The sequence below is a fragment of the Gobio gobio genome (genome assembly GCF_949357685.1).
Source record: "Gobio gobio genome assembly, chromosome: 16".
Taxonomy (NCBI): Eukaryota; Metazoa; Chordata; class Actinopteri; order Cypriniformes; family Gobionidae; genus Gobio; species Gobio gobio.
This window is the reverse complement of record NC_137109.1, coordinates 25085795-25110519: the sequence shown is the minus strand read 5'-3', so window position 1 is coordinate 25110519 and position 24725 is coordinate 25085795. Positions and strand designations below refer to the sequence as shown.

The 24725-nt window shown below is 39.0% G+C and overlaps 1 protein-coding gene across 5 annotated transcripts in view; it reads left to right on the top strand.

The window, feature by feature from the left end:
• The window catches only part of smad5 (SMAD family member 5), a 34531-nt gene extending 10159 nt beyond the window's left edge, over positions 1 to 24372 (top strand). The window contains exons 1-8 of one of the 5 annotated variants that reach the window (XM_079838612.1): positions 2691 to 2920; positions 12123 to 12178; positions 12306 to 12889; positions 14064 to 14321; positions 16918 to 17028; positions 19213 to 19434; positions 19916 to 20172; positions 23122 to 24372. In XM_079838612.1, coding sequence (XP_079694738.1) covers positions 12487 to 12889; positions 14064 to 14321; positions 16918 to 17028; positions 19213 to 19434; positions 19916 to 20172; positions 23122 to 23265 — 1395 coding nt within the window. In that variant the 5' untranslated portion in view covers positions 2691 to 2920; positions 12123 to 12178; positions 12306 to 12486 and the 3' untranslated portion in view covers positions 23266 to 24372. Of the gene's footprint in view, positions 1 to 2690; positions 2921 to 12122; positions 12890 to 14063; positions 14322 to 16917; positions 17029 to 19212; positions 19435 to 19915; positions 20173 to 23121 lie in introns of those variants that run through there. The other 4 variants (XM_079838611.1, XM_079838614.1, XM_079838613.1 and 1 more) reach the window with 4 other exon arrangements.
• The last annotated feature ends 353 nt before the right edge of the window (positions 24373 to 24725 follow it).

The following is a 24725-nucleotide window of genomic DNA, read 5'->3' as shown; positions in this document are numbered from 1 at the left end:
AGGAAATCCCACAGAATCTAGCTTAAAAAAGTGCTTAGAGCTGCTTGATTTATTTTTTGTTTGTTGATTTTCAAATATAAATTGATAACCGTGATAATTTGGGTCACTATTATGTTCATATCATACTTGCCTGTTGAGTGGAGTTTATGTCAGCATCATATAAAATCAACAATAATGATAATCATAATATTAAAGCAAACACAGCTCTGGTAACGGAATAGTATCGGTATCGGCCGATATCCAAATTCAGGTATCGGGAATTTGGTGAAATTAAAAGATCAAATTCAGTTTACACCTTTTTGATGATGCATACTATACGAGGCAAGAATATGACTGCAACGCGTTTTCTTTATAATGGGTTTCGATGGGGAAAACACCTAACGAGAAACCTCGTGTTGCACTAATATTCTGTGTTCGTCTGCTTTCCTGTACAAAGTATGCAACATCAATAAGGTGCATATTGCATTTGGTATTTTAATTAGGGCTGAAACGATTCATCGAGTTACTCGATTACAAAAATTCCTCGAGGCAAAAATTTTGCCTCGAAGCCTCGTTAAATTCCTATGACGCGCACTATACGCGCAGGGATCTGATTCTCACGGACCGCTGTTCAATGTTCAGGAAGCACACCATAGCGCATGATACATTTTGAATTTAGTTTAGATTCTAGATGCCTAGAATCACTATAGTAACTGCATGTTTTACACAGTTTATGTAAGTTGATTACCGTTCTTATAGCTGCCACACACACACACACGCGGCGTGCAAGCCCCGAAGCCAGATCGCTTTCACTTTCATCCTCATAAAGTTTGTCAAGTAAATGCTTTTAAAGCCTTGCCAGTTTGAACATTGAAGCGGTTGTGCACTATTCAAAAACAACAATACGGAAAACTTATCCGTTCAGTGCTCAGCTTTTTTCTGTGACACGGAGAGTTGAGCCGTGTCGCATCTTTGACAACGAGCGCGCGCCCTGAAGGCTGACCTCTTTTCGCGTGAAGATCGCGCGCGGAGAACACACACACACACACACACACACACACACGCATGCACCCTCCTCTCTCTCTCGCGCGCCAGTCAGACCAATCGTGGCAATGCATCACATATGCTTAAACTTTTATGTAGCCACGCAACAATAATTTCAGCATGCGTTCACTGTATACACCGGGACGTGATGTTGTGACACGATTTTTCGAACGGATGCTTCACCTTAAATGCACCGCTATGCAAGTGATGCAAGCCAAATGCAGCGTTCTATTAAAAATTAATGTATGAATTTCTGCTGTACCAAACTGCAATGAAGCCTCTCACACACACACACACACACACACACACACACACACAGGTTGCTAGGTCACCATAGCAAATAGGCTCACCACATATGATATATTATTTGTTAGTAGCCTAATGGTAAATGCTGCAGGTGTAGAAATCTACATAAAAGATATTTACTTTGATGTCAGCGCTAGATTACAGCATGAAACCTGTTGTGCATATTAATAAATTAAATTGCTTTTCATTTTCGTTATGCATTATTTGTTTTGGTTGTTTAAAAACACGGAAAAAAATTATCCGATTAATCGATCGATTAAGTGCTAGATTAATCGATTACAAAAAGAATCGATAGCTGCAGCCCTAATTTTAATAACACTCTCTTACCGCATTAAAACTGACTACTAACCTTGTAAAAATGACTAGCGGGCAATGGAGGAGAGCCTTATTTTGTCCTCCAGGTGGGCGTTCCTATAAGCGTGTGACGACATGTGAAAACTATGAATTCGATATCAATGCACTGCATCCTCATGTATACAATTTTGTCAGTCAGTTATATGAACTGAACCTTTACCTGCTCAAAGAAACACACTTCTTGAAGGTTTCAAACAAAACTCATATCTGGGCAGAGAAGACATAAGACAACAGCAGCATTTAGAACAAATACTCAAAATACTAAAAGCCACTTCAGGAGGTGGTCTGGGCCGCATTACAGTCAAAACTAAAGTCTAAATGCTTCTAGTTGTTGAAACCACATATGTAAATTTTACTCCTCCCAACAATGCAAAAAAATATTTACGTGTGAGAGCGTTACGCTATATGACATGCTATAGCCTGATATGACAGCGCTACTGAAGCATGCATCGCCGCAGATGATCAACTGCATATCTCTTCATCAAGCCAACGCACAAACGACCGAAAGTAAAGTCGTAGGTGCTCAACATACAATCATATTCATTAAAAGTAAAGAAACTCAATGATCTTACCAGTGCTGTTGTCACGCCCTCTCCTATTGTGGTCTTTGATATTGAAATTAGCTGATGATCAATAAAATGCAGCTCATATCTGTTGTTTTTGGTGATGTGAACTCCCAATAAATCTTCATATAGTGCGGGAATTGAAGATCGGATTTATATCCATTTGGCGGAGATAAATTGATGTGCCCAAGTGTAAATGAAATCGTTTTAAATCAGATAGCTTTGATTTACACACACACAGCGCATGTGTTCTCCAAGTCGTGCTTACCAGGTTGGTCATAAAAGCCGAAATGTGCCCAGATGTTGGCTTTTAAAGTAGTTTAAAGGAGAATTTTAATTACTCGCACTCGCGTCTCACCTCCCTCTGCCATTGTATGCTACCGCGACAAAGCATGTATGCGATAAATGACGTCATAAAATAGTCTGTACATTATAATTGGTTATGGTCTGTTACTGAACCGATACCGAATCATCCTCGTCTGCATCGTGATGCATCGAAGAAACGATTAATTTCAACTCCCCTACATTGTATGATCAACAATGTCACTAAAGAACTGTGATTTTGGTTGTGAGGGAAAGATAACCTTGTTCAGCTTCCCAAATAACTCCGGGTTAAGGAAACAGTGGATGCAGTTCGTTTTTCTGGAGCAACAATGGAGTCGAAACCGCTGGCGGTGAGTGAAACTGCATCACAATTTCTGTGTTTTGTTGGAAATTGGCTCAAATCAGGGTTCCAGACTAACTTTTTCCCTTGCTTGCACTGGTGGGCCTAACTTTTTTATTTAAGTGCACCAGCACAAAATCTAGGTGCACCCAAAAATGTCCCTATATATATATGATTAAGCTATATATATCATATGCTGAAGTCAATTTCTGGAGTGTTAACGATTAAAAAAAACAACAACAAGAACCGAGAACCGTGACCCTAAAACCGTGATGCGAACCGAACCGTGGGTTTTGTGAACCGTGCCACCCCTAGTAGACAGTAGATATATCAGCAAATATCGTTCTCAAAGAGATTCTTTTTGGAATATAATATAACAATGCACAATCACAGTAGTGACGCCGACTTGGTTAAGCATTTACTGTATCTGAGGGAAATGTTGCAGCGCGTTCTGCCTGTCTCTTCAAAGGAAGATTACAAACGGCGAACGGCAAATAATTAGACACGACAATTTTGTTTTGGTGGTTTGCTTGACGATGTGAGTACAGAACTCTTTCACTTTAATGCTAACGTTAGACATTTTGTTTAAATTTGCCTAAAACATATGGAGCTATTCCTATATGTTTTGATTCTAGCACCGCCTGAGCTGACACTGACAGGCGGTTGTCATGTCAATGAAGTAGTTTAGGGCGGCACAAGTTCACGTTCATTCTCTCTCTCTCACACAAGCACACACACACACACACACACGTGCGCTCACACACACCATCAGAGAAATGGACTCACATTCACAAACCGATGCAGCGTCGCCTTTAGTTTGCTGATGCTGATTGCGTAACTGATTCTCTGGTGCTGCTCAGGTCGCAATTTCAATCACACACACACACAGCATAGAGCAGGAATATCTGGACCACAGCCAATCAGAGGCAAAGACCCGCCCCATCTGTCTCTGATTGGTTTAGACCACGACATGATCCAACCATGAGTGTGTGAGTTCAGTCAAAGGAGAACAAACGCTTCGTTCGTGGAGAGGCAGCTGAGCGGATGCAATGACGTTAGGTGCACCGGTGCGACCTAGGAAAACCGCATATGCTACCAAATTGGTTGCACTAATTCTTCATCTGTAAATGTTAGAAAGTCATGCAAATATGTCCATTTTGCTGTCAGGAGGTATTCTGCAAGTGAATCTCTGATAAAAATTCAGTCTTCCGCAAATGAGCACCACTGAATTCAAACAACTGAATGCAATAATTCTGACTAAAATGTACATATTGCTAAAATATTTTTTTGGACAATAAATGTGCCATATGTGGAATTTTAAACATACAAGTAAGTGTATTTTTGTGAAAGTGACCATTATAATGGGCTAATTAAATGTAAGCTAATATAATTAGCTAGTCTGTGCTTTTGTTTTTTTATTTTCCTTTTTAGTTTAGTGAATTTAAAAACAAAATCATTATTTTTGTTTTTAGATTGTAATGTGATTTTAACCCCCTTTTTGCACATAATATATTGCATAGTCTACATTACATTCACAATATTTGTTTTCATAGACTTCAAAAGCAACATTGCTTGTAAGGCATTTCACATCCTACCCAATGATGTCTATCAAGCAATGTTGATTTTGAAGTCTATGAAAAAAAAAAAACAATATTGTGAATGTAATGTAGGCTATTTTTTTTTAAAATATATATATTTTTTTTATCCAAAGAGAAAAACAGTGAAAATATCAAAATATATAAGCATCATGATTAACCAAAAAATACAGCGATATGATTTTTTTGACTATATCGCCCAGCCAGGATACGCATTCTGGCTTCTCCTAAACTTTGTTAAATGTGAGTCCCTATGCTCTATATGACCTGTCATTTATGCCGTCATCACACGGGTGTTGATAGCACGCGAGTGCATGTGAGACCTGAACAGCACATTTAGACTAAACTCATTTAAAGTGCCCCTATTATGCTATTTTAAAGTGCCCTAATTTTGTTTCTGAGGTCTCCTACAACAGGTTTACATGCATCAAAGGTCAAAAAAACTGTTTAGTTTTATCATAATATACATTGCACATCACCACATTTTTCAATGATTCTCAAACGAGTCGTCAGATAAATCAGTCTCTCTAAATCCCTCCTTTCCATGAGTGTACTCTGCTCTGATTGGCCAGACGGCCCAGTCTGTTCTGATTGGTCTACCGCTTACAGCGCATGTCGGAAATGAAACACTATTACCATAACTGAACTTCAGAAAAACCATAATAGGGGCGCTTTAAGCCTTGCTAATACATTCAAGCTCAAAAATACATAAAGAGAACTCGGGTATACTATAAGAAAATGCATATTGATGTATTCTTCTGTGTCGGCTTAGATTTATAAATAAGTTACTTTACAAATCTGGTGAAACATGCTGCCTTCCCAGATGAGTGTTATAAGCAACCCAAACATATGGAGAGATGGAGTTTGTTAACCGAGCTGCCAGGCATATAAATGATAACTAATGATAAAACTAAAGGTGAAATAAATTATAAAGCTCCTCAGACTTTATGCATTCCCAATAGGGATGGGCAACAGTGGTCGAGTAATCGAGTACTCGAACGTGACCGCGATCATCGATCATGAGAACGATGATCACCCTGACTTTAAAAAAATGTATTTGTCTCTTTTTTATTGGTTATTGTTAGGGCTGTACGATCAATCGAAAAATAACCGAAACCGAAATTCTGAACCTCTAACCGACGTATTTTTCCCATGTCGGTTATTTCGGTTTTCACGTGACTCCGCCCTAGGGATGAAATGGTATGGAAATTTAACATCACGATTATAGTGACCCAAATTATCACGGTTATCAATATTATCACGGTTTTGTTCAAACGAGATGAAAGTGTTCAAAAAGAACAGATGCTCACACTTAAAACATTTCAACAAGTTTTATATTTGAAATTCAACAAACAACAAATAACTAAAGCAGCTCTAAGCACTTTTTTAAGCTAGATTCTGTGGGATTTCCTTCCTTAATGGCCGTCATCAATATCAACGCATAACACATAAATAATAATAATTTGTCGTAAATATAATCTCTAATATTATCACTGTAAATATATTCCCAAGCAATATTCTCATCTGTGTTCTCAAAAGTGTCCTCCCCAAAACAATGGTAGGGGAAACACTGCTCAGACAGAAGCTCGCACATCACGTGAAGATCGCGCGCAGAAACGCAGTCTCAACGCTGTCCTGTGACTAAAATAAAGTCACTAAAGTAGCTTAGAAACTCAACCGTTATAGTCATACATTTTAATACCTTTGAAGTATAAACCACAGCTTCATAATGAATAGAGACGGTATGAGTAATTCACACACACAATCACTCTCTCATTAAAGGTCCTGTTCTTCGTGGTCCCATTTTTCAAACTTTAGTTAGTGTGTAATGTTGCTGTTAGAGCATTTATAATACCTGTAAAATGATAACGCTCAAAGTTCAATGCCAAGCGAGATATTTTATTTAACAGAAGTTCCCTTTCAAAGCCTACAGCGAACGGCTGGTTAGGACTACATCCTGGTATTTCCTGCTTTAATTACGTCAGTAGAACAGTATGTCGACTAACCTCCGCCCACAAGAACACGCGAGAAAGGGGACGTGGTCTTGTTGCTCCCGCGTGGAGTAGAGGAAGTGTTGCGTTCGTTTGCGTTCGTATAGTTTGTTTGTTGCCATGTCGTCGAGACGCTGTTATTTTCATCCCGGAGTCAAGTCACCTTTGTTTGGCTTTCCCAGGGACGCTGTACTTAGAGATCATTGAGCGCATGCATCCCCGTTATGGTAAGAGGCGTGACCTTTCCGGTAACGTGCGCTCTGCGTGGCTAAGCTGCTGTCAAATCACAACACGGGAACCGCTGGCACAATCAGAACTCGTTACGTGTTTCTGAAGGAGGGACTTCATAGAACAGGGAAATCTTTCAAGCCGTTTTGAGGACAGTGAAAACAGCAGTATACAGATAAGTAAATTGTGTGAAAAATACTGTGTTTTTTTACACGCGAAACATGAACACATGTTATATTGCACACTGTAAACACAATCAAAGCTTCAAAAAAACACGAAAAACGGGACCTTTAATGCATTCAGATAAATGTAATGTAGGCCTACTGTGTTAATAATCTGTATATGATGTACAACAAACAGAAATCTGCCCCATAGACAATAACTGCTGAAAGTGAACCGTTTCCTTCAAGTATTTTAAAATCACAAAGAAAGGCACTTTTTCATTAGAAAAAAAAATCCACCTGTTCTATATATAAATATGTAGAACATATTTACAGTACAAACCTTATCAGTGAACTTACTCAAAAACCTATGAGGGCAAAAAAAAAAAAGCAAAATAATCGTTCATTAATCGTAATCGAGGTAAAATGTTCAATTAATCAAGGTTTTTATTTTTGGGCAAATCGTTACAGCCCTAGTTATTGTGTCGTTTTGCGCAGCACTGGAGGTCTGATTGGTTTACAGCACGCCTCCAGAGTCCAGACCGCCGCGAAATAAAGTGAAACTGAGGCGTTGCCTGCAGTGATGTCTGGAATCTCTGTGATCATTAAATGTTTAGTGCAAGATGTGCAGCGCCAATCTGTCACAGCCTACATAGCATTATAATGAAAACACGATGGAAATATGAATGCTGTAAACGATCTGTGCTTAGTTCCCCGTGTATCAGCTGATCCATAGAGAAACTATAGCGAGAACACTCAGACTAGCGCATGAAGTTCATGTGCGCATTCGCGTCCTTTTCAGCAGGTGCACGTTGTAAGATTACTTTTATGTTGTATATCTGATTAATCTAATATAAGAAGCATTTGGTTGAGCTTAAGCTAGCAAAGCGCTGCCATTATACCGGCTGTTGTTCATTCTCTTCAGTTTCAGCTCAAACGCATATTTCATGCTCGACATGATGGTTTAGAGACAGTCATACAGGGCTCTACGCTAACATTTTTCTTGAGGAGCACTTGTGCTCCTAATTAAAAAAAAATTAGGAGCACAGTCAGAAATTTAGGAGCACTTTCTGATCAATAACACGTATTCCAATTATAACTTTCCCATTACAGGATGATCTTTGTCCCTTTAAATTAATGTCCAGGGGCATTTTTACCATTATGGTTTTCTAATCTTATTAAATGTAAGCATCATCTTTTGTCAATTTCTTCATTTAAAATAGAAAAGGTTTTTTTTTTAATGTTAATTTAAACAATAAATTCAGTTAGAGCAATAAGACACAACCAGACTGTTACCAATCAAATTAAATCAGCATCAAAAGTAGAAGTGGCACAAAAGCTCTATCTGAAATGGTGTTTAGATACATTTACATGCAGCTCATGGGTATCATCATATAATGTTGTATAAATGTTTTAAATATAAGTTTTTGAATTTAGAAATAGGCTATGTACAAGTTAAACTTAAACTTAGTTAAAATATTTATATTTTAAATAAAAAGTCCATGCAAAGTATTTATAAGAAAATAAAACGGCCAGTAGGTGGCGTCAAGTCTATGTGGGAGTCATTGATTCAGTCGTTCAAACGCAGATTCATTCGATCGAACCGCTTGGAGATGCACAACTGGTGTTGTTTTGATTTTCACGAAATAAACATTATTGTGGCTAAAACGTTGTTACTTAATATCAACTTGTCTATTGGACTTTTGTACAAGATCAGTATCACATTTGCAATCATGCCAATACTCGAGTCGGAGCAATAGCATTCCGTAACTTTTGGCGCTCTGGCGCTAATAAACAGAACTGCGTGCATCTTGCGGAAGAACACTGCAGCCGGATCTACTTCTCTCTGTGTGTGTCTATGGCGATTGGCGAGTCACACAGGGACTGTGCTCCTCCACAGCGCTGCGAACCAAACTGGAATAGTCAGAATAGAAACACTTATTATATGTGTACCGTAGTGATTCAGGGTAAGATAAAAACACGGTTTGGAAAATGGATTCATGATGTACTCACTCATATGCATCTAGTCATTTTTAAACTCAATAAATGTTATGGACTGCAGCTGATAAAGATTAAATCAAGAACTCATACAGGAGCGTTTTTAAATTATTTTATATTGATTAATTTTTGGTGGCATTTTTGCCCCAAGCCCCTGTTAATTTCCGACCTTGTTTATGATAATCCAAATGTGGTATTTCTAGTTAAGTTTGGCTGCAAAGAAACATCAGCGCGAGCCGCGAGGCGTCTGGTAAGTGCATGGCCGCATCACACCTGTTTCATCCATAGACCGTAGTTTCACCATTTAATCTGTGAAGTGTAGTCCGTCGCACACGTTTTTTGCACATGCTCCGCTGACAGAAGGCATGAAAAGCAGTTGATTGCAGCACGAAACGTATCAGTTGCTCAGTCAGTCAGTGTTTTTAGTTTTTATTCCGATTGTATTATACATTTATTCACGAGAAGCGATCGGGTCACTCGCACCGGTGCGCCTAAATATTTTTTCGCAGTCGCACGCAGTCATTTTCAGGCGCAAATGCGCCCAAAATGGTCGCTATGTAGAGCCCTGTCATATTCTTTTTAGATAGGCTATTTCTTTCTCAGAATCATTGATATTAGTAATGCAGCAGTGCTATACTGTTCTCGTATTTTTCAACAGTAGACTAGACCTAGTTTATTTAAAGTTGTTTTTCGTTATGAGTTCGAAAACGCAGTGATGTCTGTAAACGCTTCGATCATGAATAATAAAATTAAGTGCATGATGTGCAGAGTCAATCTGTCAAAGCATTATAATGAGAACAGGATTTTAATAAAATGTTGTGTCTGTGTGCTTTCGTTGTCCGTGTATCAGCGTTGTTAAGGGAAGAGCGCATTCAAAATGTTCCGTTTCAAACCATAGCCTGTAAAATCTAGCACGCTGAAGTTCACGTGCGCATTCACGTCCTTTTGTGTTGATTTATGTCGTAATAGGTTCATAATAATCTTCATATTAATATTGATATAGGGTGCGTTTGGTTGAGTTTATTAACCAGCTAGCAAGCTCTGCAGGGTGGTGTTATTTCACAGTTTCAGCTCAAAGGCAATGCTCGATACTGACTTGGTTATTTGAGACGGAATTATTTTTTTCAAAGACATTTAGCCTATGCGTCATAATCTAGCAGTTATTTTTTGTTTTATATGTTCATGTTTTCATATACCTGTTTTCATGTCACGTTTGTATTTGTCAACAACCATTTTCATAACAGAATATTTTTGAATATTTTCATTATCTCAATAACGGACATGCCCCGCCCCCTGCACATGCCCCGCCTCCGGGTACTCGAGTACTCGTTTTTGAGACCTATCGATGATCGAAATGAGAAATTGACAAAAATGCCCATCCTTAATTCCCAAATGGACGTCATTTGAAACCCAAACAAACAGCACATGCAGAGACTGAGTTCGTGTGGAGCGGCGTTTACAGCGAACGGAGAAACTCGTAACCTGCATGCATGTAAATAATTAAAGCATCACGTTCCACTCTGAAACCTTCAGCGTATATATTTAACTGAATCTCTGCATTTGTGTTAATCATCATGGACAAATTGCAGTTGAGGATTTTTTTTTAATTGAGTAGGCTAGTCAAATTTATTTGAGGAATCATGAAAACCCTAATTGAACGCCTAACACTACCTTTTACATTTATCTGATACTGCAAAATTAGAATTCTGCTCCTGGTGGAAGACAATGGCATGTCAATCAAAGCTTGTGCTGTTAATGTCCGAGCTTGTTTGATTGCTTCTGTTTCCATTGTATACATGTTCCTGTATGCAAACAGGACTTGAACAATATAGGGGTACTGACACCGATGGTGAAGTGAGAAGAGAGATGACCTACTTTACTTACTGTTTGGAGATGTTCAGCTGTTGCTCGCCCATCTAAACTGCACCTTTCACTAATAATCATTACTGATCCATCATTCTCATTTTACATGAGGCGTGGTGTTGTTTTGACAGGACAAACAGCATAGTGGTCTGGGAGTGGGAAATGCTTTGAATAGTAACATTTTGTCCTGTAGAGCCAATGGGCTGATGTTAGGCAGCTGAAGAGGTCAAGGGGAAGGGATGTGGCTACAGGAAGTGCCTCTCAGAGGTCTTGTATCCTCTCTGTCCTGGTTACATTTGCAACTTTTTCAACAGCTGTGCTGTACTCCCGCTCGCTCTCGCCATGGGAGCTCCCTGGGTGGGGCAGCGGGAGGCTGTTGCTTACAGATCCAACACAATGAGTCTGTTGTAGTTCACCATAACACATGGAAGATGGGTACATCCTAACAGTTATCTGCAAGACCCCAGATGTGCACTTACGTGTGTGTTGTTTTTATAACTGAATAGGTGGCAGATTTTTTTTTTTTTTTTGTGCACATCCTTTGGACACTGTTTTTATTTTTTATTTTATGATACAATTATCATTGCATGCACTAATGTAGCGGTTAATTTAAAATGTTTGGTCACTTGTTACAAAAACAAATTATTAGTAGATCTTACAATCTCCAGCTGATTACCTGGAGAGTAGTTTTTTTGTCATCCATAAAAGCATATGTACGCATTTTCTCCTGTCCACATCAATTTGAAGTTAAAATGCATGTGAATGCATTAGAGATGGTCTATATCTTAGTGGTTCTCAACAACCCTCGTTTCTTTTTTCTTTTCATTGGTTTCTGCTGTAACATTTTTCTTAATGTACGGTAGGTGTGTCCATAGATTCAAATAAGTAACTAAAGTTATAGTTATGATTTAAAATTGTAATAATTAAATCCAGACTTGCACATTTTTAATGGCTAAATGTTCTTCAGGGATCCCGATCTGAATTTACATGACTTTTCCAGTCATTTGTGGTTTGCTGGATAACAAAAATAATGAATTTACATAATTCTTTTTCAGGTCTAAAAAAAACTACACTTTTTAAATCGAGGCTACTTCCTATATCCAGGTTTTCCAAGATACAGACAGATTTTGATGATCGGGTGCATTAAAATAAGAAATATCTTGATTTTCAGTTGTTTTAGCTATTTTAAATTGTGTTTTGTTGAATTATTGTAAAATATTTAAGTTTAAATTTTAAATTAGTTTTTTAAACTATTTTTAGATGGAGTATAGAAGATCCATACTCCAAGTCTCTCCTGTCAGATATTTGTCATCATTATAAATCGCCTATATACTTTTTATTTCCAAACTAATGCCTTGTTTCTCTTTTTGTTGCAGGAACCCCTTCTCGAAGTGTGTCGACTTCTCAAACCTCTGGCCACAACCAATATCTGGCATGGATTAGTCTCTAATATCTACTAGCTGTCTCATTGGTGTTTTCAGCCTTAATTTCTCAATTACCCTTTTTTCACAAATTTTCGGAGTGGTTGTGACCCAGTTCCACCCCCTGCTTCACTGCAGGCCTTCCTGAGCCCTGAGCACCAGCAGCTGCGTCCTGCCTCAACTTCCTGTCCTTGGTCCTGCAAGGCTAAGCTTGTCCACTCCCCGCCCCCCACATACACAATCTCACACATAATCATCTTCCTGGCACACTGCTGGTCGAACGTGCTTCAGATCCCACTTCCTGGTGCAGCCCGGCACTATGACCTCCATGTCCAGTCTGTTCTCCTTCACCAGCCCGGCGGTGAAGCGGTTGCTGGGATGGAAGCAGGGTGACGAGGAGGAAAAATGGGCGGAAAAGGCTGTGGATGCCCTGGTGAAGAAACTGAAGAAGAAAAAGGGCGCCATGGAGGACTTGGAGAAGGCCCTCAGCAGTCCCGGGCAACCAAGCAAATGTGTGACCATCCCCCGGTCACTCGACGGGCGGCTACAGGTGTCCCACAGGAAAGGACTCCCTCACGTCATCTATTGCCGCGTGTGGCGCTGGCCTGACCTACAGTCCCATCACGAGCTCAAACCCCTCGAGGTGTGCGAATATCCGTTCGGTTCCAAACAGAAAGAAGTGTGTATCAACCCATATCACTACAAAAGAGTTGAAAGTCCAGGTAAGTCATGACTGGTGTGTTCATATTACTCGTGACATAAGTCCCAAATGTTTTGTTACATTACGAAAATTATTGACAATTGTATGGAAGAGTTATACAAGTACACTACAGTTCAAAAATGTGTGGTCAATAAGAAGTCTCTTATGCTCTCCTAGGCTGCACTTATTTGGTTGTGAAATATTATTACAATTTAAAATAACTGCTTTCTACTGTAGTATATTTTAAATGTGATTTATTTCTGTGATGCCAAAGCTGAATTTTAAGCATCATTACTCTGTGTCACACAATCTTTTAGAAATTATTCTAACAGGCTGATTAGATGCTCAATCTATCTAATGCATATCAATCTGTTAAATTATTTGGAGAAAGAAACATTGGGTTGTCGATGTTTTGACTAGTTATGTATTGATAAATTTTTTTTTTCCTGTTAAACCCACGTGAGATGTGTTGCTGTCAGTCTTGGCCAGGACGCTCTTGTAAAATAGATTCTTAAGCTTAAAACATTTTTTTTTTTTCTGGTAAAATAAAGGTTATAATAATACTAATCTAATGCATCTTTGCACCCTTGAACTTGAACCTTGACCCTAAACCTTTGAATAGTAGTCTATTTTTCAACCAATTGCTATTTAGTCTTAATGGTATTTTTTGACGAACCGTGTTAAAACGCACTTGACCAATCACACGTCATTTAAATCCTCATCAATTGATTCAACTCTCTGTCAACTCAATGTTTCTTTTCTGAGAGGCGACCATTCATTAACAGCAATCAAACAAAAACGACAAAATAACAAAGATTGGTCATGTATATGTACCCTGTGAGGATATGTGGCCTGCATATCCAGTGGTATAGACCGTGTTGACTATCAGATATCCTTTGCCTCCAGAGGCCCTATGATCTCTGTAACCTCTGTTGCCCTCTGCTTAGATTGAGATGTGCACTGTATTGAGCTTTTCAAGGGCAGATATCGCATGTCACTCAGGAGAGAAAACACATTTCTGTTGAAACTGGAAAACTGATCTGTTGTGCCTTAGCTATTACCTTGGAGCCTGAGCCAGCCAATTGGCACAGAGATGTCAAGGATGCTGGATTCTTTTTTTTCTTTTTTTTTGTCATAAATATTTAAAATGGAATGTCAGAATGATGAATGTTTAAAATGTTATCATCTTTTCACAGTGCTTCCTCCAGTTTTGGTGCCACGACACAGCGAGTTCAACCCTCAGCACAGTCTTCTGGTGCAGTTCCGCAACCTGAGTCACAATGAGCCACACATGCCTCTCAACGCCACCTTCCCAGAGTCTTTCCAGCAACACAGCGGAGGGAGCTCCTTCCCCATCTCTCCAAACTCGCCCTACCCTCCGTCTCCTGCCAGCAGTGGCACCTACCCCAACTCTCCTGCAAGCTCTGGGCCATCCAGCCCCTTCCAGCTCCCAGGTACACACAACACCAGTCAATATAATGATAGACCTTTCGGGATGTTTTTGCCAGTGGCAAACTGATGTTTTTTATTTTCTTTGCTGCTGCAATCGCAAATGGATGTGTGACGCTGAATGATAAACCTGTGATTGACGGTGAGTTATGCAGTGTCAATTGCTGTCAGTAAACAATGGAAATGCCAGCTAAGCAGCACACCAAAGCCCAGGGACTTCAGTCCTGCTGGTGGGTGCCCATCACTTGGCACTGGCCCGCACTTTCTCTATTCTGCATCAGAGTGATTTGCTGATGCCTGCATCCGTAGGCTGGGTGCACTCAGGCAGAAGGACAACAATGTTTTATAGCACTGTGGGTTAGAACTAAAGCTGGTTTTATTCATAGAAATTGCTCGATTCATTGCAGCATCTGATCTGCTTCAGTGATTAAACAATGGAAGTACTACTGACGCATATGGCATGTACATTGTGAATATAACTTATACAATAAGGTCCTTTTTGTGCCAGCAACAGTCTTTAGTGGGCTTATCACTAGCGCAGTTCCAACAGCATCAACATTTAAACGTCACTGTTCAAAAATGTGGCGTCAGTTTTGAAAAGTTAATACTTTCATTTAGCAAGGATGAATTCAATTAATCCGTAAAGTGACAGTAAAGACATTTGTTACAAAATATTTTTATTTCAAAATAAATGCTGTTGTTTTGAACTTTCTATTTATCAGAAAAATCCTGATTTTTTTTTTATTAAACATTTAATACATAATGTTTAATAAACATTAAACAGCACAACTGTTGTTATTTTTTTACATTGATAATAATTTTTTCTTGAGCACCAGCATATTATCAGCATATTAGAATGATTTCTGAAGGATCATGTGACACTGATGACACTCTTTTTTGGCTTTGCCATCACAGGAATAAATAACAATTTTAAATTATTTAATAATATTTCACATTATTAGCCTTGGTGCTTGGTGCTCTAGTCTCTTAAGAGACTTAAGAGAACATTTAAAACATTGTATGACCCCACTCTTAAACAGTGGTGTAATTGAGTGATAATAGTGATTCATTCAAATTGATAAATTTTTCTACAGCAAAACTTCAAAGAAAAACGGCATAATGTTGTTTTACTTGTTTATCTAAAAAAAAAAAAAAAAAAACTCTGATATGGCTGATCCTCCAGACTGCGCTCTTTTCCTTTGGCTTCATTAAAGTTGTCTGGAAAGTAATAACATTTAACTTAATTAAAATTCTCCTTCCATTAGATAACGTCTTCCAAGGATTTATTGAGAGCCAGAGGTGTTTTTTTATGAGCTATAAACAGTTTCTGGAAGAGATTGTAATTTGCTGTACTTTGGGACATCCAGTGGTTGCGTTCATAGATGGTAAAACAAATACCGCTAAACAAATTTGTATGTCCAAATACCGTATTCCGAATAGAAGACTGATTTTTATTTTTATTTGTTAGAAACTCCTCTGAAAAAAACGGTTTTGTTTTATATTCAGGGTCTAGACTTTTACATGTCAGTAATACACCCGCAACAATAGGTGACGCCAAATACGTGTGAAACTAATGTGCCAAGAAATAGAGTGTAATGTTAAAGGGTTAATTCACCCAAAAATGAAAATTAGCCCATGATTTACTCACCTTTCAGTCATCCTAGGTGTATATGACATTCTTCTTTTAGACAAATAAAATCGGAATTATATTAAAGTCCTAGCTAATCCAAGCTTTATAATGACATTGACTTGATGGGTCGTTTTTGAAGTTCATAAAAGGCCTTTAGACTTTATAGACTAAAATAGCTAACTTTCGTCGGATTGCCGTACTTATCGATTTGCGACGAAAGAGTGACCCTTGACCCTTGACACATGCGTATTGACGAACGCTGAAGCACAGAGGATAGAGCAAAACAAAACGTAGCGTCTGAGGTTCCTCTTTTAACGCAAGTCGACTCGCGCACTTCTGACCACCGGAAGTTAGCTATTTTAGTCTATAAAGTTTTAAATATGGATATTTTTCTTACACAAGCGCCACTTCGGTTCAGAAGACTTTTATTAGCCCACCAGAGCCGTGTGGAGCACTTTTATGATGGATAGATGCACTTTTATTGACTTCAAAAACGACCCATCAAGTCAATCCCATTATAATGCTTGGATTAGCCAGGACTTTTTAAATATAACTCCGATTGTATTTGTCTGAAAAAAGAATGTCATATACACCTAGGATGACCTGAAGGTGAGTAAATCATGGGCTAATTTTCATTTTTGAAATCCCTTTAATAAATAATGGTATTAGACAACCATGCCATATATTCAAACTTGCCCAGATGATACTTTCGACAAAAGTCCACTTTAAATGTTTTTTTGTTTCTGTGATTGTTTCCACATCTTGAATATCTGTATGATTTGTACTGTGGTGGGCGTTTGATGTAAGGGATTTGCGAAATCTGACACTAAAAGGTTTCCATAAGATGCGAAGCAGCTTCCTGTAAAGAATAATCAGAATTGAGGCTCTAGGGGATTGCAGTGGAAGCCCATTTGTTTGCAGCAGGCTTCATCGTCTGACCACTCACTCCCTCTCTGGTGTCTCTTTACCAGCTGATACCCCTCCTCCTGCCTACATGCCTCCAGATGAACAGATGGGACAGGATGGGTCTCAGTCCATGGAGACTGGCAGCAGCATGGTTCCTCAGAACATGCCCAGAGGGGGTAAGAAACTATTATCGTCCTAATCGAAAGTGGCCCAGTTGTGATATGTAAAGAACTCCCACAAAAAGTATCGTCATGTTGCTTGTTCATTTCAAAAGTATGTCATAGCTGGTTTTGTAGAGGAAATATTGCCCTATATAGTCAAAGGTCTTGCAGAAGCAGACTTTTGACTAAATTTGGTATACTTGGCAACTCATTCAGGCCAAGAGCCACCCAGTTGGACAGCGAATACTACACTGAATAAAATTATAAACGCAACACTTTTGTTTTTCCCCCCGTTTTTCATGAGCTGTACACAAAAGGCCTATTTCTCTCCAATATTTTTCACAAATCTGTCTAAATCTGTGTTAGTGAGCACTTCTCCTTTGCCGAGATAATCCATCCACCTCACAGGTGTGGTATATCAAGATGCTGATTATACAGCATGAATATTGCACAGGTGTGCCTTAGGCTGGCTAATCACAACTATATAACTCTACATGAAAGGTAATATCCGAAAGACTTGTTTTCATAACAAATGTATTCAAAAATACATTGACATCACTAACAGGTTGAGTAGAAATATAATGATTATGTAATCTAGTGCAGGGGTTCTCAACCCTGTCCTAGGGACCACTGTGCATTTTGCATACGACATTCTTCTTTCAGACAAATACAATTGGAGTTATTTTAAAATGTGTCCTGGCTCTTCCAAACATTATAATGGCAGTGAATGGCAGCCCAAAATTTGAAGCCAAAAAAAAGTGCATCCATCCATTATAAAAAGCTCCCACACAGCCCTGGGGGGTTAATAAAGGCAAAGCACTTTTTTGGGCTACAAATTTTGGACTGCCATTCACTGCCATTAGAAATAACTCTGATTTTATTTGTCTGAAAGAAGAATGTCATGTACACCTAGGATGACTTGAGGGTGAGTAAACTCTGGGATAATTTACATTTTTGGGTGAACTATCCCTTTTAGCCCAAAGTATACTTCGGCTGTCCGCGCAACAAAGACCACTAGAGTCCACTAGGTGGCAATACACGTAGTACTGTGCACAATGTGAAATCGTAGAAGAAGAGTGCGGAAAGAGGGATTCAAACACAACACGCTTGAAACAGGAGGAAAACACGACAATTGCTGGCGAACTTGACGAGCATTTGTGTGAAAATTTGTGCGTTGTTGTTTCTTCTGAACTATGTTTCAATGGTTGATCCACTACTTTTCTTCTTCGATCCTGCCCAGTGAATGTCCTGTTTAGGAGTATAAAAAAATTGTATTTGCGTGTCAAACTCGGCCATCTGCGCCCATCCACAGTTGAGTATACTTTGAAAGCTGTGCTGACACGACTGCGTGCAAACGCGTCCAGACACGGAAATAGAAGTATTCCCTGGGCTTTTAGGATTTATAGGTACACAATGTAACTTTTTTGCCGCTTTTTAGCGGTTAATATACAAAACTGTATACGCCTTTCAGATGAACATTGTTGCCGGAGGCTCCTCTGTGCTTTATGTATATGGCGAGTCATGCAGGTACTGGGCTACTCTGCAGCGGTTCTCATCCCGCCCACGCTGAAATAGTATATTACACCCATTCTCTAATTTTATAGGCGTATTTGGAAGATGGATTCATGATGTACTCGCTCACATAAATTTTGAACAAAAAATAGTTACATAGTGTACCTTTTAGGAATCCAAATTGGTTCATCAAAATAATGAGAATCAATTAAAACCCAGCCCTAAAACCGACTAGTAAAATGACCAACAGTTCACTCTTTGTACATAACATCTGGGGGCATTTAGCAAATCAAATGACTACTTTTTTCTCAGAAGCACTCTTTGTAGCAACCTAGCACTTTGGAAACACAACTTTGTTTTGTGGCAGACCAAAATAAAACCTGTGCATGGCAATTGTGTAAAGCCAGACAGTCCGATTGTAGGTCACTAAATTGAGAAAGCTCAATGCATGTTACACAAAAATGGCAATTCACACCAACAACTTCTGTAGTTAAAACATTGTCATCATGACTTGGGCAACATGAATTTCTAACACAGTTTGCTTGTTGTAATCGGTAAGTCCCTTTGGCATGGTATCCCCCTCTAATCTCTCCAGCGTGTTTATCTAGCTGATGTGGTGAAGTGTCTGAGCGAGTTGAAACAATAGATGGCGTAAGCTCAAGGTCTTGTTTTATTTTCCCTTTTCAGATGTGCAGCCAGTGGAGTATGAAGAGCCCAGTCACTGGTGCTCTATTGTGTACTATGAGCTGAATAATCGTGTGGGAGAGGCTTACCACGCTTCTTCCACCAGCGTGCTGGTCGATGGATTCACCGACCCATCCAACAACAAGAACCGCTTCTGCCTGGGCCTGCTCTCTAACGTCAATCGCAACTCCACTATTGAAAACACCCGCCGCCACATTGGCAAAGGTATGCATGCAGTTATTATGCACAAATATCTTGTGCGCCATGTTTTATTTCACTCAGTCCTGGAAACCCATGAGGGCCTATGAAACCTTCCCTATATTATAGAATTAGAATGATTGATTATTAAATGTTTATTGTTATCGTGCTTGCTTTGAATGGCCCTTTTAAAAGCTTTCAGGTGATTCAAGGTGGGTGACCTGGTTGAATAACAAAGACAATTGTTTTAATATTACAATAACAAATCCTCATCTCCACACCTAACAAGTTAGATAAACGCTCTCAAACAAATGTGTTGGATTACAATGGTGAATCATTGTTGGACTGTATTATGATTCGCTATGGAATTATATCACCGCAAAACCTACAAGATCTTGAAGAAATGTGCAGCTGTTTACTGAACCAAATATTTATTCAGGTTTATTGGTTGAATTTGTTTTGAGAATATTTCAGAAGTACTACATCTATCCTGTGTTTGTCCCCTCAGGTGTCCACCTGTATTATGTTGGAGGAGAAGTGTATGCAGAGTGTCTTAGTGACACCAGCATTTTCGTCCAGAGTCGGAACTGCAACTACCATCATGGCTTCCACCCCACAACTGTCTGCAAAATCCCCAGTGGCTGCAGCCTCAAGATCTTCAACAACCAAGAATTTGCTCAGCTGCTTGCACAGTCTGTCAACCATGGTTTTGAGGCCGTCTACGAGCTCACCAAGATGTGCACCATCCGCATGAGCTTTGTAAAGGTACGAGTATGAACACAGATGATTAGTATTCAGATGGGTAATGGTGTGCGCACACCGAACGTAAATTGTATTATTTGCGTTTAGATTTTACAAAAGTCAATGCAAAGATGCAAATTTGCGCATTCGCATGACGTATTGTCATGCAAGCCAATCAGTGAAGAGCTTATTGACATATCGGGTGTGACAGCTTATCAAACTGGGCTTCCGTCATCAAGTAGCGCTGGAAGTGGCTGTCATCCAGACCGTGAAATTCACAGAGTTGTGTGCATCTCTGGATGGTGCTGTGAACCCAGACACATCGGCGTTTGGCTTTCCGGCATATTTGGGACTTCCACAACAGATACAGAGCAGCAATAGTTGTTATCTCCAACATGTTTGATGACTGAAAAAAGGGCAGAAAGAAATGTTGATAATGTGCGTGAAAACACTCCTCATCACGCAATGTTTTTATTTGCACGAGTGACGCAAAAAACAAGTAATCCCGGGAGTAAACTAGAGTGAGTAACGCGATGTGAATGTTCGCTTGGCTTTTGGTGTGCACACACCATAAGAACCAGGGGTGTTTCCTCTAACTGTGCGGCGAGAGCGGCGCGGTGCGTCTTGGACGATTTGGGCATCGAGAAGAGTTGAAATCAGCTCAACTTTATGGGAATGAGCTATGACACGGTTGGGCGGCAACCAATCGGAATGTAGAAGTGCTCCGCTTATGAGGATTCCAGAGAACGCTGTCCTGGAAACTTTGGTTCTGACCACAATAGTTCCCAAGCAAAATGGAGGAGGGGTTGATCATTGCGGTGGCGGGTTTGATAAGAAGGCACGCAACACTATCTATAGGCAGCATTTTAGCTCTAGAACGCTTGTTTTTCAGCGGGAATACAATTAATTTGCTCAAAACAACACTTCATTTTTTTCATTTTCCGTCGGTCTTAGTACACGATGTAACTACAGAAGAATCAAGTTTTAAATAGGAAAAATATTAAAAGTCTTTGGTCATTTTTTGAGCGAGATGCTAATGGTCTAATCAGATTCAATGATCTATGCTAAGCTATGTTAAAAGTGCCACCGCCAGACCCGGAGATCGGCTGAATGGATTCGAAAACGGTAAAACTCAACTGTTTAACTCTAGGGGAGACGGAAAATGATCCTATTTTCAAAAAAAGTGGAGTGTTCCTTTAATTGATGCTTCTCACAGTATTACAGTCTTTATTAAATTAATATTATGTTATCACAAATTGTTAAATATATGACCTTTTGTTGAATAAATGCTTTTAAATGGGATTTTTTAAACGTTAAATTACGGGCGATGACCGCTTGGCGCCACTCAGGCTGAGACAGGCAGAGTTTTGAAGTTTACACATTGATTTATAATTTAAAAAATGTAATCAATGCAAATAGTTTGCCTTTCTTTGTCTTCACAAATACATGGTAATATTATTCCCCAATGTTTCACATGGTTCATGCTTAACTCACATGCCATAATTAATATCACGACACAATCATGCCTAACTCGCATGGTTCTCAGGGAATGATCACACAAACATGCTTGTCTGGCTCTCAACAACGGAGGAGTGGGTGTAGGCGTGCGGTGAATGGCGAAAAGTGTACGGAACATGGTTAGTCTACGTTAATCCTGCACTTCAACCAGGACCGTTATTGTAATGTAGGCTGTACACAAATTAATGTTAATTATAGACCAATGTTGAAATTAGACTAGCACTTAACCATGAACACAAAAGCCACACCACACAAATGGCTTTGGTTTATTTTGTTAGCAAACATGTTAAGTTCTTCCAATCAATCTGTTCTGGTTTTTTTTACTTTCACATTTAAATGATTTCATGAGGTTATCTTATACGGTCATACCCTTCCTACCGAACAACATGATTGTTTGTTTTGCACCCCCTTTAAATAAAGACCAAGCATTCGATCTACGTCAGAGCGGCAGCGCGTCCACAAATCTTTCTACAGCGTCGTTGGCAGGGCGGCCAGAGCGAAGTTTGACGCTCTCGCCGGCGGCGGTGTGAACGCACAGTAAGGAGGCAAGGGAGGCAGTGCCTCCTCAAAAAATTAAGTGCTCAATGTTTTATTTAACATTTTTAAAAGTATTAAACAACCCACCCACTTGGATATCACCACTTTGTCATGTCGAAATCAAACTTGAAATGGACTGAAAAGTGAGCAATCAGCTATACGAATTAAAGGTACATCGTGTCTGTGACAGTGTTTACTGAGCTTGATGACGGATGAAAATAAGTTAACTATTAATGTGTCAACATTAAAGGGATAGTTCACCCTGAAATGAAAATAAAGCCATCTTTTGCTCACTCTGCTGTTGTTCTAATGCCCTATGTCCTTGTATCTTTTTCGGACCTCAAAAGCAGAAATTTTAAATACACTCCTTCCTATAATGGCAGTGGATAGCGACCAGGCTAAAACATTACAAAAAAAATACAAAAGTATCACGCAATGATACAGTGAGACGCACGCCATAAATGGAAAGTGTTCAGTAGGCACACTATAAGGTTTTGCGAGAAAGAAAGGTTTTGCGCGCTCAGAGTAACGGCCAAGCTCAGTGTTTTGACTGAATACGGTTTCTTTCTCGCAAAACCTTTATAGTGTGCCTACTGAGCACTTTGCATATATGGCGTCTCACTGTATCATTGCGTGATACTTTTGTATTTTTTTTTTTAATGTTTTAGCCTGGTCGCCATTCACTGCCATTATAGGAAGGAGCGCGTGCAGGACTATTTTTAACATTTCTGCTTTTGAGGTCCGAAAAAGATAGAAGGACATAGGGCATTAGAACAAAAGCAGGGTGAGTAAAATATGGCGTTATTTTCATTTCAGGGTGAACTATCCCTTTAAGTGTAACTAATGTAGTAATGGATCATCCTTTAACTTTTTAGATTTTTCTTTAATATCTAACTTGTTTTTAATATTTTTTTTTAGGGCTGGGGCGCCGAGTATCACAGACAAGACGTGACGAGCACGCCTTGCTGGATAGAAGTGCATCTCCACGGCCCCCTCCAGTGGCTGGATAAAGTCCTTACACAAATGGGTTCTCCCCTGAACCCCATCTCTTCGGTCTCATAATGATGGGCCCCTCAGGGCTGGGAGGATTTTATTTTTATTTTAAATTTTTTTTGAGCATTTTTATTTTTCTTATTTTCCTTCACTTTTGAAAGAAAAGGAGGTCTTAAGGGCTGAACTGTTTACACAACCTGCAGAAGAGTTACCAGATCCGTCAGAACGAGAAGAATGAACTGGGGCTACAAGCACATCTGGCAGAGGAGAATTCTAGGCAGTGACACAAAATGGACTAACTACTGCTTTAGCAATTGCCTTCATGTTTGTCTGTTTGTTTGTTTGTTTTTTGCATACGATTGTTTTAAAATGATGCTTGTATGACTGATTTTCTCTAACTGTAGGTAATCTAGTAGATGAAATTGACATGCTTTCATGTATCTCTACTTCACTTTACACCAGTTGAATGGCAATTTCCTAGTTCTATGAGAATCTTTTTAATTGCTATGTCTAATCCCTCTTATTCGCAAGGCATTTTTCCCTTTATATGTTTACTGTTAGACTCCAAGCTCATTACAAATGTTTCCTTTTTATAGCATCTGTTGCCTTTAGGCAAATCAAAGTTACTGCTTTTAAATAAAGTTCTTTTATCTGATAAATTCATGGTCACTTGACATGTTTTTCAATATTTTATATTATGATCATTGGAAGCTGTTACTCTCTGAAAGTACATATGAAGATTAAGCTTCAGCTTTTAGTGATGAAATCCACTGCTGCTTTGGCTAGTGCAATATGTCCTTGCATGTTTGTTTTTCTGCCTTTTACAAGCAGAAAGCAGCACGGATTATAAATCAGGAATATATAAAACACAAAATTTGCATGGGTACAGGTGATATAAGCGTAGTTGATTTGTGTTCCGTTAGCGTTGCATGATTGTGCTCTTTGTACAGATCCCTAAAAGTGGAATCAGTGGGCATGGAGACGGAACTGGACCATGATGTCTGTTATTTGGTTCCCTCTACTGGACAAGTAGTATTTTTAGTACTAGGCATTTCTTTTAAAATCACAGTTTAGACATCATCAATTTGAGGAGCATTGCAGACAGTCTCTTCAAAATAATACGGTAACACTTTATTTTACTTGTTATACATTTTGCATGTGCTTACTATAGAAATGGTAACACTTTATTTTACTTGTTATACATTTTGCATGTGCTTACTATAGAAATAATTGTAAATTATGCATAATTACAAGCAATTAAACCTAACCCTATAACGTACATGTTAGTGTGTAGTACTCAGTACTTGTGTATTTATACTATAACAAGGAAACCTTAAAATAACCAGTAGGCTAATAACAATAATGTACATTTGCAATAACTTAGACCATCTTAACGCGCTGGATAGTTTTATGAATGTACCAACTCGATGCATATAAATAAGTAAATAAGTATTAATGATATAGCACTCGGACAGCTGTCTAGAAAATATATAGATATTTTTTATGAACGTTTTACAGCACCGTTCACT